This window comes from Alosa pseudoharengus, unplaced genomic scaffold, assembly GCF_046254945.1.
Source record: "Alosa pseudoharengus isolate Yale_2024_CS ecotype anadromous, Long Island Sound unplaced genomic scaffold, YU_APseudo_1.1 YU_APseudo_1.1_scf_1, whole genome shotgun sequence".
Taxonomy (NCBI): Eukaryota; Metazoa; Chordata; class Actinopteri; order Clupeiformes; family Clupeidae; genus Alosa; species Alosa pseudoharengus.
Genome location: NW_027468564.1, coordinates 57,767,388 through 57,780,956, shown reverse-complemented (window position 1 = coordinate 57,780,956; position 13,569 = coordinate 57,767,388). Strand labels below are relative to the sequence as shown.

At 40.0% G+C, this 13,569-nt stretch overlaps 1 protein-coding gene and 1 long non-coding RNA gene across 2 annotated transcripts; both read right to left on the bottom strand.

Moving 5' to 3' along the window:
• Positions 1-83: 83 nt before the first annotated feature.
• On the bottom strand, positions 84-2,244 carry avpi1 (arginine vasopressin induced 1). Its single transcript, XM_076295335.1, has 3 exons — positions 2,084-2,244; positions 816-1,266; positions 84-570 (listed from the first exon to the last, which is right to left on the bottom strand). The coding sequence occupies exons 2-3, from the start codon at positions 1,184-1,186 to the stop codon at positions 375-377; spliced, it is 567 nt and encodes a 188-aa protein (XP_076151450.1). The 5' UTR covers positions 1,187-1,266; positions 2,084-2,244; the 3' UTR covers positions 84-374.
• Positions 2,245-8,844: 6,600 nt separating this feature from the next.
• On the bottom strand, positions 8,845-10,144 carry LOC143116440 (uncharacterized). The gene is made up of 3 exons (XR_012985782.1): positions 10,035-10,144; positions 9,286-9,405; positions 8,845-8,959 (listed from the first exon to the last, which is right to left on the bottom strand). It is a non-coding gene; the product is annotated as an uncharacterized LOC143116440 (long non-coding RNA).
• Positions 10,145-13,569: the final 3,425 nt, after the last annotated feature.

The window sequence follows — 13,569 nt, the reverse complement described above, 5'->3', positions numbered from 1 at the left end:
GAGCACAGAGCTCCTCACCCACTCACCATACTGAGAAACTCTCAACTGACACACCAGCAAGAGTTTCACAAAACTTAAACAAGTTGTGTGTGTGTGTTTCAAGTTTAATAGATCAGTTTCAGTATTGAATTGAAGTAAAACTTAGCTAGGCCACATTGGCACCCAAAAATGTAAGTTATATGGTGAGGAATGAGGCGAAGTAGTGTGTCTCAGTTCAAGTAAACAGAAAGTCTATCCCGTTCCTCCAGTCGCCAGTGCCTACATTACTATCATTAATATTAGCTTGGCTATCGTAACAAAGGGTACAGTAGTGTGGGTTGAGGCTGATGGAGAATGGGCTACACGGATGTCCCAGTTTGTTGTGTAATCCCATCTCAGTGTCGGATCCTGTGAAGGTGCCGCTGGGGATCCTCTCTTGCGCCAAAACGGTTGGAGATCTCGGCCATCTCTGTGTCCCTCAGTGCGATGGCCGGCCCCTCAGTGCTGCTTGCCGGCTCTAATACTCCATCGAATCCCACCTCAGCATCTACATCTAGAACATCCTCAGGCTGTCTCTTTGCATCCCCGCTCCTGGAAGCAAATTAATAAAAAGGAACCAAAGTGACCATGAATAAACGTGATAAACGTGATCTTTTCATACATCAAATAATAGTTTAGAGACTAGTCATGCGAGGTGAGGTGAGGTGAAACTGTTCTGAACAGAGATGCCTTTCATAGCTCAAATGACCGGGAGAAACATTTAGAAAACTGAGCAGTGTTACTTTTAAAATACATTTTTAAAAATGGTCAAGTAGCAGGCAGAACATCTCTCTAACCTGTGTTGTATTGATGAAGCTCTAGTCCTTCTGTTCCCATTCCGGTGACCATCTGCTCTTATGCCACTTTTGGTGCGTGCACGGACCCTGAGCCCGACCAGGGCCTGAGCTAAACCAATTTCCACCTCCGCCCGCACATCCTCCTCTTCCATGTCTCCTGTGTCCGTTTCGCGGTCTCCTCGCCACACCATCCTGGCTCGCTGCTCAGCGTTCTGTTCTCCTGCAGCCTGAAACAGGCGACGCAGCTGCCGCAGGTTCACTCCATGGAAGATGTCGTGCGTGCCCGTTTTCCGGATCTGACGCCCCGTGGGATTCCAGCATGGGACATGAGATGGTCCTGGTAGGACAGAGGGAGAAGCCAGGTCTTCCATAATGCCCGCTGCTCACACAGTCAAAGGTTATTGTGGTGGTGTAAGCAACGCCAGTGGATCAGACTGCAAGAAAGGCTTCACTGGGTAAAAAAAAAAATGACAGAAGCCTTGACTGGTGAGATGGCATTATCACTGAACAAAACAGTTATAATTACAGATACATTGAAAACAGACCTACGTATTCTACTATATATTCACCCATATTGTTTATGTTTGTTTTGAAAATATCCTGTTAGATATAATACTCACATAACATTTTTTCAAGTTATTAATTTTATGGACTTCTTCAGTTGCTATAAAGTCTCAATATTAAAACGAATGCTAAAATGCAAATTTTCTAAACGCCATTTTGCACTATAACAGGGTAGGGGTAGTGAAATGTTTCGCAAGAGAACTTAACCTTAGGACTTAACCTACCAAAAAAGGAGAGACAGGTACCCCAATTAATTAAACGGTTTGTTTGTTTTACATTTTACTCAGAAATGTCTCATGAGAATGGCATGCTATTTCGTAGACAATCAGAACTGACAATGACACACTGCCACATCTTCAAATAGATTAGGGTTAATCTACTTGGCCTAATGCACAGATGTAGAACAGGCCTGTATCGGACTCTTTCAGAGCATACAATGACGCACGCAAACTACGTCACTGTTTTTTTTTTTTTCGGTGCGCTTTTTTGTTGTTGCTCTTTTGCGACATAGGCTACAAAGAAACATTGTTTCAGTTTGGTAGTTTAGGACTAGAACAAAGTAAATGCTCTCGTACTGCGGTGTAGCGTTGTACAGACGCAGGCTATTAAGTCTACGATCGCTTTTTCGAATGTAGCCTACAAAGCTAGGCTAGCCTGCAGAAACAGCTCACTGCTAAGGGAACGTAATATAACAGGCTACTCACGTATTGCCATTCCATGAATCTAGCATCAAGTTTTGGATTAATGCGTCGGTGACCAATTTTATCCACCATTGCAACATCGCCTGCTATCTACTAGGATAACCACAAGTACACATTCTGCTTAAACACATTCAGCGAACGGGATAGGCTTTATAGCACCTATGGGTGCTCCGCCCACGAGTGAACAGCTTGGGCCAATTACAGTGTGCCAAACGTCCTTGCAACACAACCATGGGTTGAAGTTTGTTTAGTGGCCCAAGGTGTAATCTTCAATTGACGTCAATGAGATGACATGGGGCTATTCTTCATCCAGAAGAACAAGCAAATTCTGGACATAGATAGATAGATAGATACTTTATTCATTCCAAAGGAAATTGTAGGCCTCCAGCAGCAATACAACCATAGCACAACAAATATCGCATGCATAAAAATCACTCAAAGAAATGCCAAATTTAAAAAGCATGTGCAGTACAACGGTTTGGTCTGACCAAGTGATGCACTGACCATGATATGGTGCTATGGAGTGTGTGCAATAGTGATAGTGCAAAAGTAAACAGAGCAGGGATTAAACAGTGCAATAACATCCTGTAAGTAGCCTATATATTAATATGTATTTTTGTTATCTTATGACAAATAGATCAGGATATAATTTATTATCTTATTATCTATTTATTATGCAATTTGATTGGCTTTCAGAATCCTGCAATCTCAGTGGTTGTTGAATTCCTGTATGGCCCAGCCGTGGCGCGATTCGCTGGGGCACCTGCACATGCCGGCGACCTGGGTTTGATTCCCGCCCCGTGGTCCTTTCCAGATTCCACCCCCACTCTCTCTCTCCCACTTGCTTCCTGTCACTCTCCACTGTCCTGTCTCATTAAAGGCTTAAAAAATATATAGGCTATATATATATATATATAAGAATTCCTGTATGAACTGAGAGAATCCTGCTATAGGCTATCATTGGCTGTTGACAGTACCTTGGGTAACTTTCTTTCTATGGCTCTGCATATTTCTCTATTGTGTGCATGTGCATTTACATTGTGAGCTAAACTGAACTTCCTGGTCCAGGGGAGTGTTGACACTATGGTAGTTCTCTCTGTTCACACTGTAAACAGCTACTTTGCCCGGGTCGCACCACTTGACCACTCCGCCGCACGTGAGTACCAGCTCAGAGTCCTCCCCTTCCAAGACCCCACATGCCCATCCTTCACAGAGGAGGATGTCCAACAGCAGCTGGCCAGGTGCAAAACTGGCAAGGCACCAGGGCCAGACGGCATCCCAGCAAGGGTGCTGCCTGAAACTCTGTCATGGAGCTCTCTTCCATCTTCCACACCATCTTCTGGGAGTTGCATAGGACAGCCTCAATACCCATCCTCTGGAAAACCTCAACCACTACCATTTCTAGTCCACTGGATCCACAATTTCCTCAGCAATAGACCACAGACTGTGAAAATAGGCACTGCAACATCATTGACCATCATCACCAATACCGGAGCCTTTCAGGGGAGTGTCCTCAGCCCCTTTCTGTTCCCTCTGCACACCAACAACTGGAACTGCCCATCACCTACAAATATACTGATGACACTCACTGTCAACCAGTCAAACAGGTCAGCAGTTTTAAATATTGGGACTCATAGACAATAAACCTAACTTCAATGAACATGTAACTGTCATGCAGGAAATGTGCTCAAGATTATATGTCATACACAGACTGTTGGCCCCCACCTCCTACTTTACAAAAGCATTGTGACTACTGAACATGCCTGTGTAATGAAGTTCATATGTGCGGAATTGAGATGGGCAAGTATACTGTAGGAGACATTCCACTCTTTCTTGTCAACCAAAACATTTATATGCATAGGTTGCTTTCTATATCAAACTTGCATGCATGCAGACATTAGGGGAAACTTTTTATTTAGTCTGATTTGTTAAAACTTGCACGGCTTAATTTAGACAAGAAACTCTGAGCTATTTGTTGGTTGGGACTGCCCTCTCACTTGTTAGATAGAGATAGATAGATAGATACTTTATTGATCCCCAGGGGAAATTCAAGTGGTGATGTAAGGATTTAGGTCTACCTGCTTCACATTTCAGGACCATGGTCAGCTGCAGGCTACAGCATAGACCAGGGGTGGGCAAACTGCGGCCCGCGGCCCGCCAAGCACTTTCATCCGGCCCGCCGAGCATTTCATTTGGTTATCAGGCTGCTCGCTATTTTTTTCCTGCGATAGAGGCGACGTTGGTTAGCTTTACTGCAAACTGCTTTTCACCCCCCTTAGAGTACGTTTACAATGTCAATGTCAAAATATCATGTTGAATAGAGATAACATCATGTTAAACGAAGTTAACTCTTAGTTATCTCCTTTGCAGCAGATCTAACGTGAACATTATGCGATCCATTTAATTGGGAACGCGTCTGCACTCACGAGAGGGAGAGAGAGCCACAGGTTCGAGCTGGCTTGTCATTGTTGATAATTGATATCTCCTTTTTATAAGAAACTTTTAAAAGGAAATCATAAGGGCAACAGTAGTTCCCACTACTGACCATTTAAAAACTGTGAGAGGGCCCAGCCGTAGGTAGGCTACAGCACTAGCCATAGCGGAGCAGGCAGAAGATCATTAAGCAATTCATGTTTTAAAAGAAATACTTTTCATACTAAATTATAGGCTATAAAAAAATATTTTCTTATGTGTGTGTGGTGACGGGGGGGTGGGGGGGGGGGGGGTGGGCTGTTGTCCTCCTTTGTCCTCCTTTTACATTTCCACTTGAGTGGAAGTACAAAAGTACTTGCCTTCAAATGTACTTAAGTATCGAAAGTAAAAGTCCTGAAATGTATACAGTTGCATTTACTATTGTTGAAATTATTCGGCACAGACATAGGCATTCATTGAGCCTTTCTCCTCCATTCAAGGACAAAATCAGCTAATAATTGTTGTATGTAGAAAGAAACTAAAGACAAACTAATGTGATATCTTAGATACTTCAAAGTAACCACATTTTTTTGTTTTTACACTTTCGGACCAAATCAAGATGTTCCCTTTTGTGTTTGATAGTGTCAGATATCATTGTCTATCATTTGCTCGATGGCGTCAAGAGGCTAGGCAACATCAATATTGTAAAAAAAGGGGTCAACAAGGTAGGCTACAGTAAATAGTGGATATGACAATAACAGAGGTTAGGCAACACCATTATTTAAAACCTAGCTCGCTTACAGTAATAGAAAATATACATGTAAGTAGCCTACACATGTATTTGGACAGTCTTTTTTCCCAAAAGGAACTTGAGCTGTAGCCTACTTCAGCTGTCACAAAATGTAGTGGAGTAAAAAGTAAACTAGAAATGCAATTCCAAGGAATTACCAGTGTATGAAAATGCTAAAGTTGTGATGTAAAATATCATGTATAGTTAAAACAGATAATACAGAGATGGTTACTACGGTGATGCTAGGATAGACATGGTGGTTGCATAGCTTAATAAAAGTTAATAGTTTAAAAGTAGACTGTTTAAAAGCTGAATGTAGATAGTTTAAAAGTTGTTGATAGACAGCTAGTTTAATAGATAGTTTAATGATAGTTTAAAAGTAGACCGTTTAAAAGTTGAAGGTAAATAGTTTAAAAGTTGTTGACAGACTGGAAGTTGAATGAATGTTGATATTCAAATAGTTTAATGGCTGTGTATAGGTAGATATTTGACGATAACGGAAAGTTGGAATGGCTCTAATGTTTGCTAGCAGTTATGCTAAGATTTTTAACTATGCTAACCATGCTACTTAGCTAATGTTTTATAGTAGTGCTAGCAATGCTAACCTGCTAACCATGCTACTTAGCTAACGTTTTTTTAGCAGTGCTAGCAATGCTAACATGCTAACCATGCTACTTAGCTAACTTAACATTTTCTAGCAGTTTTGCTAAACATGTTAACTATGTTAGCAATGTTAGCATGCTAACTATGTTAACCATGTTACTTAGCTAACTTAGCTAATCATTTTTAGCAGTTATGCTAACTATGCTAACTAACATGTTAACATGCTAATTGTGTTAACCATGTTACTTAGCTAACCTAGCTAATCATTTTTAGCAGTTTTGCAAAAAATGCTAACTAACATGCTAACATGCTAGCATGCTAACTATGCTAACCATTTGACTTAGCTAACCTAGCTAATAATTTTTAGCAGTTTTGTTAAAAATGCTAACAATGTTAGCAATGCTAACATGCTAGCTTTGTTAACCATGCTAACTAGCTACAGTGGGTAGGAGTTGATGAAAAGTGTTGACATAGTTGATGACAAGTTAAAAGTTGAATGTAGATAGTTTAAAAGTTGTTGATAGACAGCTAGTTTAATAGATAGATAGTTTAATGATAGTTTAAAAGTAGACCGTTTAAAAGTTGAATGTAAAAAGTTCAGTAGTTTAATGGGTTACATTGTTTAACAGTGGATTATTGTAGTGAGGACTTTTATTTTGAAACAGTTTTGGGCAGAGGAAACAGTTGAATAGGATGTGTAGTCTTAATTGACCCAGATTGTATGCTTAAAGCCTGAGGCTGCAGGTGGCCTGAACACCTGCCATAGGATTCTAATTGCTTAATGGCCGTATTATGATGTCATAATCGGCAATGTTAAGTCTATGGGGATTTTTAAAAAGTTTTTCTTTAATAGTTTAAAAAGTATAAAAGTTTCAAAGTTGAAAAGATATAGCAACCCGATCTGTTTGAAGACCTACGTTACAAAGTTTGAATGAAGTATCTAAGTTAAACTGTTCAAGAGAAATTGCGTCTAGAAAAAGTGGTAAGCGGAATAATAATAATAAGAAGTTGCCTACATGTCATCATAGACTGAGTAGTGGCCCAGCAGCTATTGATAACCTACCAGGGAATTTGGCTTTAGTTTCAGTTCAGTTCAAATGCCTTGTTAGGTTAGTTTAAAGGGGTGGTTCAGGATTTTGGACATAGGACCTCATTTCCAAGTTACCAAGTGTGATATTACATTAATACACAAGATTAGGTGTTATAATCCCTTGTGCCAAGATCCAAGATAAAAACACAAGTTGGAGACCGTTTTCAACACGTTTCATCCAGTCCTTCTAGTTGCAGAGTTCGCAGGTGCTAGGCTGGCGCGAGTCAACAGTATGTGTAAGCCTGCCACTAAAAACAGTCTTACCCACTCCATAGTACACCGAGGCAAATAAATATAACGCCTGAATAGACGAGGACTGGGTGAAACGTGTTAAAAACGGTCTCCACTGATAAATAATACACTTGCTAACTTGGAAATTAGGTCCTATGTCCAAAATCCTGAACCACCCATTTAAGCTGCTGGACCAGTATTTGCTTTATGTTGTACTCAATTTTCTCATTGTTTTTCATTCTAATAGCATGCGTTAGGGGTGTAACGGTACACAGAAGTCACGGTTCGGTTCATACCTCGGTTCGGACATCACGGTTCGGTACGAGTTCGGTACAATGGAGGGAAAAGCAAAACAAAAATGCAGAAAGCATTTTTTTTGTGCATGTCTCAGGCTGTACCACCTAGTGTCATACAGTCTCTTCCCTGAGCTATCTGCAACAGCCTGAAGTGTGTAAGATGTAGGGTAAACAGTACAATAAGTACCCAGACTCCATCTGTAACTTGTAAACAAAATAAGACAATCAGCTCTAAAACTGAAAATAGGCCTAGAGCATCTCTTATTTCTGAAAGTGCAAATTACATAGAAAAATGATTTTTAAAAATCCACTTAAGCAAGACCTTCAACATCTGTGTTTAGTTGTATATGGAAGGGTCTACAATTTGCCTCACTATTATTTTTATTGTGTGTAAAGTAATAATCTAGCCTACTAACTGTGGAAATATCACACTATTTTGCCTTTTTTTAAAAAACGAAATTGCTCCTTTCATTTCATAAACAGACTAGGCCTACAACTAGAAGTCACGTGACTTTGCCCTTTGACGTTAACTCACCTTAGCATGGTTTGTTTATTAGCCTGGTTAGCGTTGTCACTTTATTTTACTGTCTATGCACTTAACACTACCTCATGTGAGAAGTTACAAGTTACCCCAACATAAAGGTAATTACCACGCGATTTACATAGCTTTCTGTCATTACGAAATCATTTAATTTAAGCCATAGGTTTTGGCCCTATTTGTATGTGTATCCAAAGGCTGCTGAAGCGCAGGGGAAGTTTTTTCCCCTCGTTTCAGTGATTGGTAGCCTACATCATCTGGGTGATGGCTTCGAATATGTGTAGCATTTTTTCCACTCACATACCCAACAACTGCTGAACAACGCCGACACACAGTTTCATCTTATCCACCACTCTTTCGCCTGTACTAACGTTACTGTAACTGAAGTTCTCAAACTTGCGATCTTAAATAGACCAGCGGATCCTCTAACTCTTGTGGGTCTAACCTTAGTGCTGCTAATGACTGACGGACTCGACCGACGACCTGACAAAAAAAGCATAGGCGCCAATCAGAGCTTCAGAGCTAAGGCAAGGCTACAGATTAGCGTTAGGTGTCGCTAAAGAACTCCCGTAACTCTCGCTACTTAACAGTAATTGCGCATGACATTAATTAATCCGCACACGAGTTTTATGTATTTTTATACCGTGTATTCTCCGTGTAAATTCATGCACCGAACCGTGACGCCCGTACCGTTTCGGTTCAATACGAATACATGAACCGTTACACCCCTAGCATGCGTTGACCTCGAAACAACAGGCCATGGGTCGCTTAATGCCACAGTTACGCTTTAACTGTCAAGTCAATAGAAAACATACTTACTTACATCCCATGTCTTTAGAAAAGTGGCATCATCCTCATGGAGGTAGAAAGGAAGGCCACGGAGCGCCACAGCACGTCGGATATTTACATCTGAGGATCCCTGCATGAGAAAACATGGAGTCAAGCCAGTTAATAACTACAAAATGCAATTCAATAGGATTACCTTTCTTTGATAGTACAGCTTCTGAAACCAAAGCATTCTTTTTATCTTAAGTCCATGGAGGAGTTGTAATCTACAAGACCTCTGCTTTCAAAGGGGGTCAAGCACTCTTAGTATGTGGAAACAGGGCCATTGTTAGTAGGCGGTGTGCAATTTCGAGCAAAAACTTAAAATAGGGGGGTAAGTGTAAAGATTTAAAACACATTTGGTCAGAACCACACATGAAATGAATCTATTCCAAGTATTTGTACAAAAGAAATGCTTACCTGGGATTCCAACATGATTGCAGGCCACCACCGAACCAATAGGCTATGTCTGCGGGGAAGGACGTCTGATATGATCTCCTTCCTTCTCAATGCCAATGTTGTTTGCATCAACTTCTGAATCTGTGAATTGAAGGACGAATACACATTTGAACATACTGACAATCTCTATTAGGACAATCCACCATCTCATGATGTCGCTTTAAATGCCACTTTAAATGCATCCTTAAATGGCCGAGAACAGTTTGCACATTAAATGGTTGTTTTCAACTACACAGCTGACATGCGAATAATACACATTCTGACTGAGCATGAACTGTGTGTGACCGTGTCAAATGAATTTAGGCTACTGACTTAAATGTGCAGACAGTCAGTAACATGACAGTGGACTAACGTTAATGGAGGAAACATTGCTAACATGCTGTAAACGATAATGTTGCAGGACCTGTGCCCTGTTATCAAGCAGTGCACCACAAAGCTTGCACTTCCAAGCTATTGTGTTAAATAGTGCTAACGGGGGTTAATTAGTTCATATTTTTAGTACTCACATTGGCAAATTGAGTTAGATCGCTGGCTGATCCAGCAAGTGCTGGCATACAGCAGCCAAATTCTTAGCTGCTAGTGCTAGCTAGTTCTAACCGGATAAAGTTACATCACGTAGCCTAAGACAATATTTTCAAACATTCGGGTTTTTAAACAATATGATAAAGGGCGTGCTTTAGGGTCAACATGCACCTCACTTTTCCACTTACGTTTAATTGCGGTTTTTCTCTCTTCTCGTCGTCTCCTCTCTCGTTGTCTATTTTCACTGCTCTTGTTCTCGTCTCTTGTCATCTGGTGGTCGACCGTTACCGGCGTCGCTTGTTACTCGGCGTTGGTGCTGTACACAAGGTCCACGTATGGCAGAAGATCCGCCTACAAATTTGCTACAATTTGCGAAGTTTCCCACGCTTTCTATTTTTTCAAATTACTTAAAGCGGATGAGTGCTGTCAACTTAAAAGTTCAAATTTGTTCAAGTAACACAGACGATTAGAGTACTATTAACTTTTTTTCATTTTTGAGTGTTTACAAATCAAAAACATTGTTTTACTTGTACTGTTCGGTTTTACAGTGTACAGTAATTGAGTAAATGTAGGCCTACTCAAGTAATGTCCACCACTGAACATGACATGAAAAGCTATGTTTTATCTCTTTAGCTCTATAACTCTTGTTACATTTTAACAACACGATCAATGCTGCATTTGTAATGATAATGAGGAAGGTGGTCCGTGTAACGCTTTGCAGTGCTATGTTCTATTTGCAGAATTCACATGAAAAAATATAAAAATAGGCTTAAAAATCCGTTATCCATTCTTTAGGACGGCACAGTAAATGGGTTATTGTTGCATATTTTGATTTTCAATTAAGCACAGTTACGGTTTTCTGTTCAGAAGTTAAAAATTGAAATGATGCGTCAATTTTCTAATTTTCCTTTTTTGAGCTTTTGGTTGGACTGAACCACGAGCACCTGGGGGAGAACACCATCTAGCTGGGCCAGGCTAGATGGTGGAAGAGCGCCGCCTAAGTTGTGCGTGATTTTGACTCATTACTTTAGTGATTAATAACTAAAACTTCGCCGATTTTTGGGAGATGGCACGTTAAACATAACTTTCAGCCTATGTTGAACATATCTACAGTATATTTGAATACCATGGCCATGCCATACCATAGCAAATAATTCCCCAAAGCAGAATTCTTTGCCATCGACGTCAGTCTAGGCTACAGAGGCTACCCCAAGCACTGTTTGACACGGGACATTTTTGCTTATTTAACACTTTACGCTAGACTATGTTTCATTAGGCTAAACGAAGACACAACAGTGAGTATATGCCTAATTTATCAGTTTATCTATTTATTAATTTCAACAGCAAATAGCCTACATTGCTATAGGCTACGGCTCAAGTCCATTGGATCATGTAGGTCTCCAAAGAGCTCCCAGAACATGAACATTCTACACACGTACTCATAGGTATCAGAATGCAGCAATGTCTCCCTCTGCATCTGAAGTTTTGATCTCGAACTGACATTATCAATCGCTTGGCACCTTGATGCAAGCTGAACTGTGTTTGATAGGCCTCCATCTCTACATCCGCTGATAAAATGTGATCACCAACACCGCGCGCCAATATGTATCAGGGCAACCCCCTACGCTTGTGGTTCACCCCAACAAAAACGGTAAAAAGGGCAAAAATCCAATATTAACTGAATTTTACTTTTGTTTCCAATCCAGTTTCTGTCTTTTTCTTTATCTTGCGTGACTAATGACACATTTAGAAAATAGCAGCAATTATCTATTTGCTGACCAGTTAAAAAAAATTGAGAATTGGATTATTGAACACATTTTTTATTTGGATCAGATGGATGGAGCAAATAGAACAAAGCACTGCAAAGCGTTACACGGACCGAAGGTGGTGTGATGGAGGTTCTATTTAATGAAGGAACTGAATTGTGCTTTGAAGAAGGTGGGTAAATCTACACCAGGGAATGACAAGGTTTGCTATGCAATGATAGAAAATCTAACTGATAAAGGTAAGGAAGTAATATTGGCTCTTTTTAATAAAATATGGGTAGAAGGGGTACTCCTCAAGGGAGTATTATTAGCCCATTACTTTTATCAGTAATGATAAATGAGATATTTCTCATTTGGAAAAGGGAAAAGGGGAAGAAATGTCAATCACATTGTAAATAAGATACAACAAGCAGTGGATACAGTACACACATGGACAATTGAATGGGGATTCAGGATATCTGTGGAAAAAACTAAGGTCATTTTCTTCACAAGGAAGAAAATAAGTCAGGAGTTACAGATTCAAATATCAGGTAAGGAATTGGAAAGAGTAGAGAGCTTTAAATATCTAGGTATATGGTTTGACAAAAGATTAACATGGGCAGTTCATATTCAGAAGATGGTAAAAAAGTGTAAAAAGGTATTGAATGTAATGAGGTGTTTGCATGGGGTGGAATGGGGTGCAACTAGGAGTGCTATGCATACAATATATATTGGACTGATTAGATCAGTTTTTGATTATGGGTGTGTTGTATATGGGTCTGCTGCTAAGACGGCTTTAAATAAACTAGACAGAGTGCAGAGTCGAGGTTTAAGACTATGTTGTGGAGCCATGAAGACAACTCCAGTCCAAGTAGAGATGGGGGAGTTGCCTTTAGATCTCAGAAGGGACCAGCTTAGCCTGGTTTTTTGGGCAAACCTTAAAGGTCATAGGGAAGACCATTTTAGTCAATCTACATTGGTAGAGTGTCAAGAGAGACAGAATGGTACAAAAAGTAGTTTTGGGTGGACTATTAAACAGAAAATAAATGAGATGGAAATAGCCTTGTTGGATATAAGTCCTACAGTAGTGTTCCTTTATGGACTCTTGAAGATCTTTCAGTTGATCTCAGTCTTTTGGAAGAAAGTAAGAATGGGGATATAGATAGTAATATGGTGCAGGGGTATTTAAGTGAAAGATATGGGATAGGATTATAATGTACACAGATGGGTCCAAAAGGGATGGGAGAGTGGGGGTGGCTTTTGTTATTCCAAAATTAAAAGTAGCAACACAAAAAATAATTAATGATAATTTAGCAGTCTATACAGCAGAACTAATTGCTATTTTAATGGCGCTCTCTTGGGCTGAGAGTAACAGGCCAAGAAGTTTAGTAATTGCTTCAGACTCAGCGTCAGCTCTGATGAGTATTCAGAACATAAATTCACAATCTAGACAAGACATTGTTATAGAAATTGTCCAAATGGCTAGTACATTAATTAAAGCTGGAGTCAATGTTGGACTTGTATGGGTTCCTGCCCATAAAGGAGTAACAGGGAATGAGTTGGCTGATAAGTATGCAAAAAAGGCAACAGAAATGGAGTATATAAGTTTGAGCATTAAGTATAGTAAAGCTGAGGTGAAATCAATCATTAAAAGAAAGATAAAGGAGAAGTGGCAAGTATTGTGGGATAATGGTCAGACTGGTAGGAGACTATAATATCCAAAAAAGAGTGGGGGTGAGTAGAAGTAGCCTACTTGCAGAAATACACAGGAGGAGAACATCATTTCAAGAATGAGATTTGGGCACACAGGCTTAAACAGTACATTATTTTTAATGAAAAAACATGCTGATGGGAGGTGTAGTGTATGTAACACACAGGATACCATAGAACATGCTGAGAATGTACTAGATATAGTAATGAGAGACAACAGTTAATCCAGCAGCTAGAAGATGAAGAGATACCTTTGAAAGTAAGGGAT

What these genes read in the sequence shown, in the direction of transcription:
- avpi1 (XM_076295335.1), bottom strand. Translation starts at nt 1,186, where the DNA reads ATGGAAGACCTGGCTTCTCCCTCTGTCCTACCAGGACCATCTCATGTC. An exon ending in GCTTCATCAATACAACACAG is followed by an intron (nt 571 to 815) that starts GTTAGAGAGATG and finishes ATTTGCTTCCAG; the next exon opens with GAGCGGGGATGCAAAGAGAC.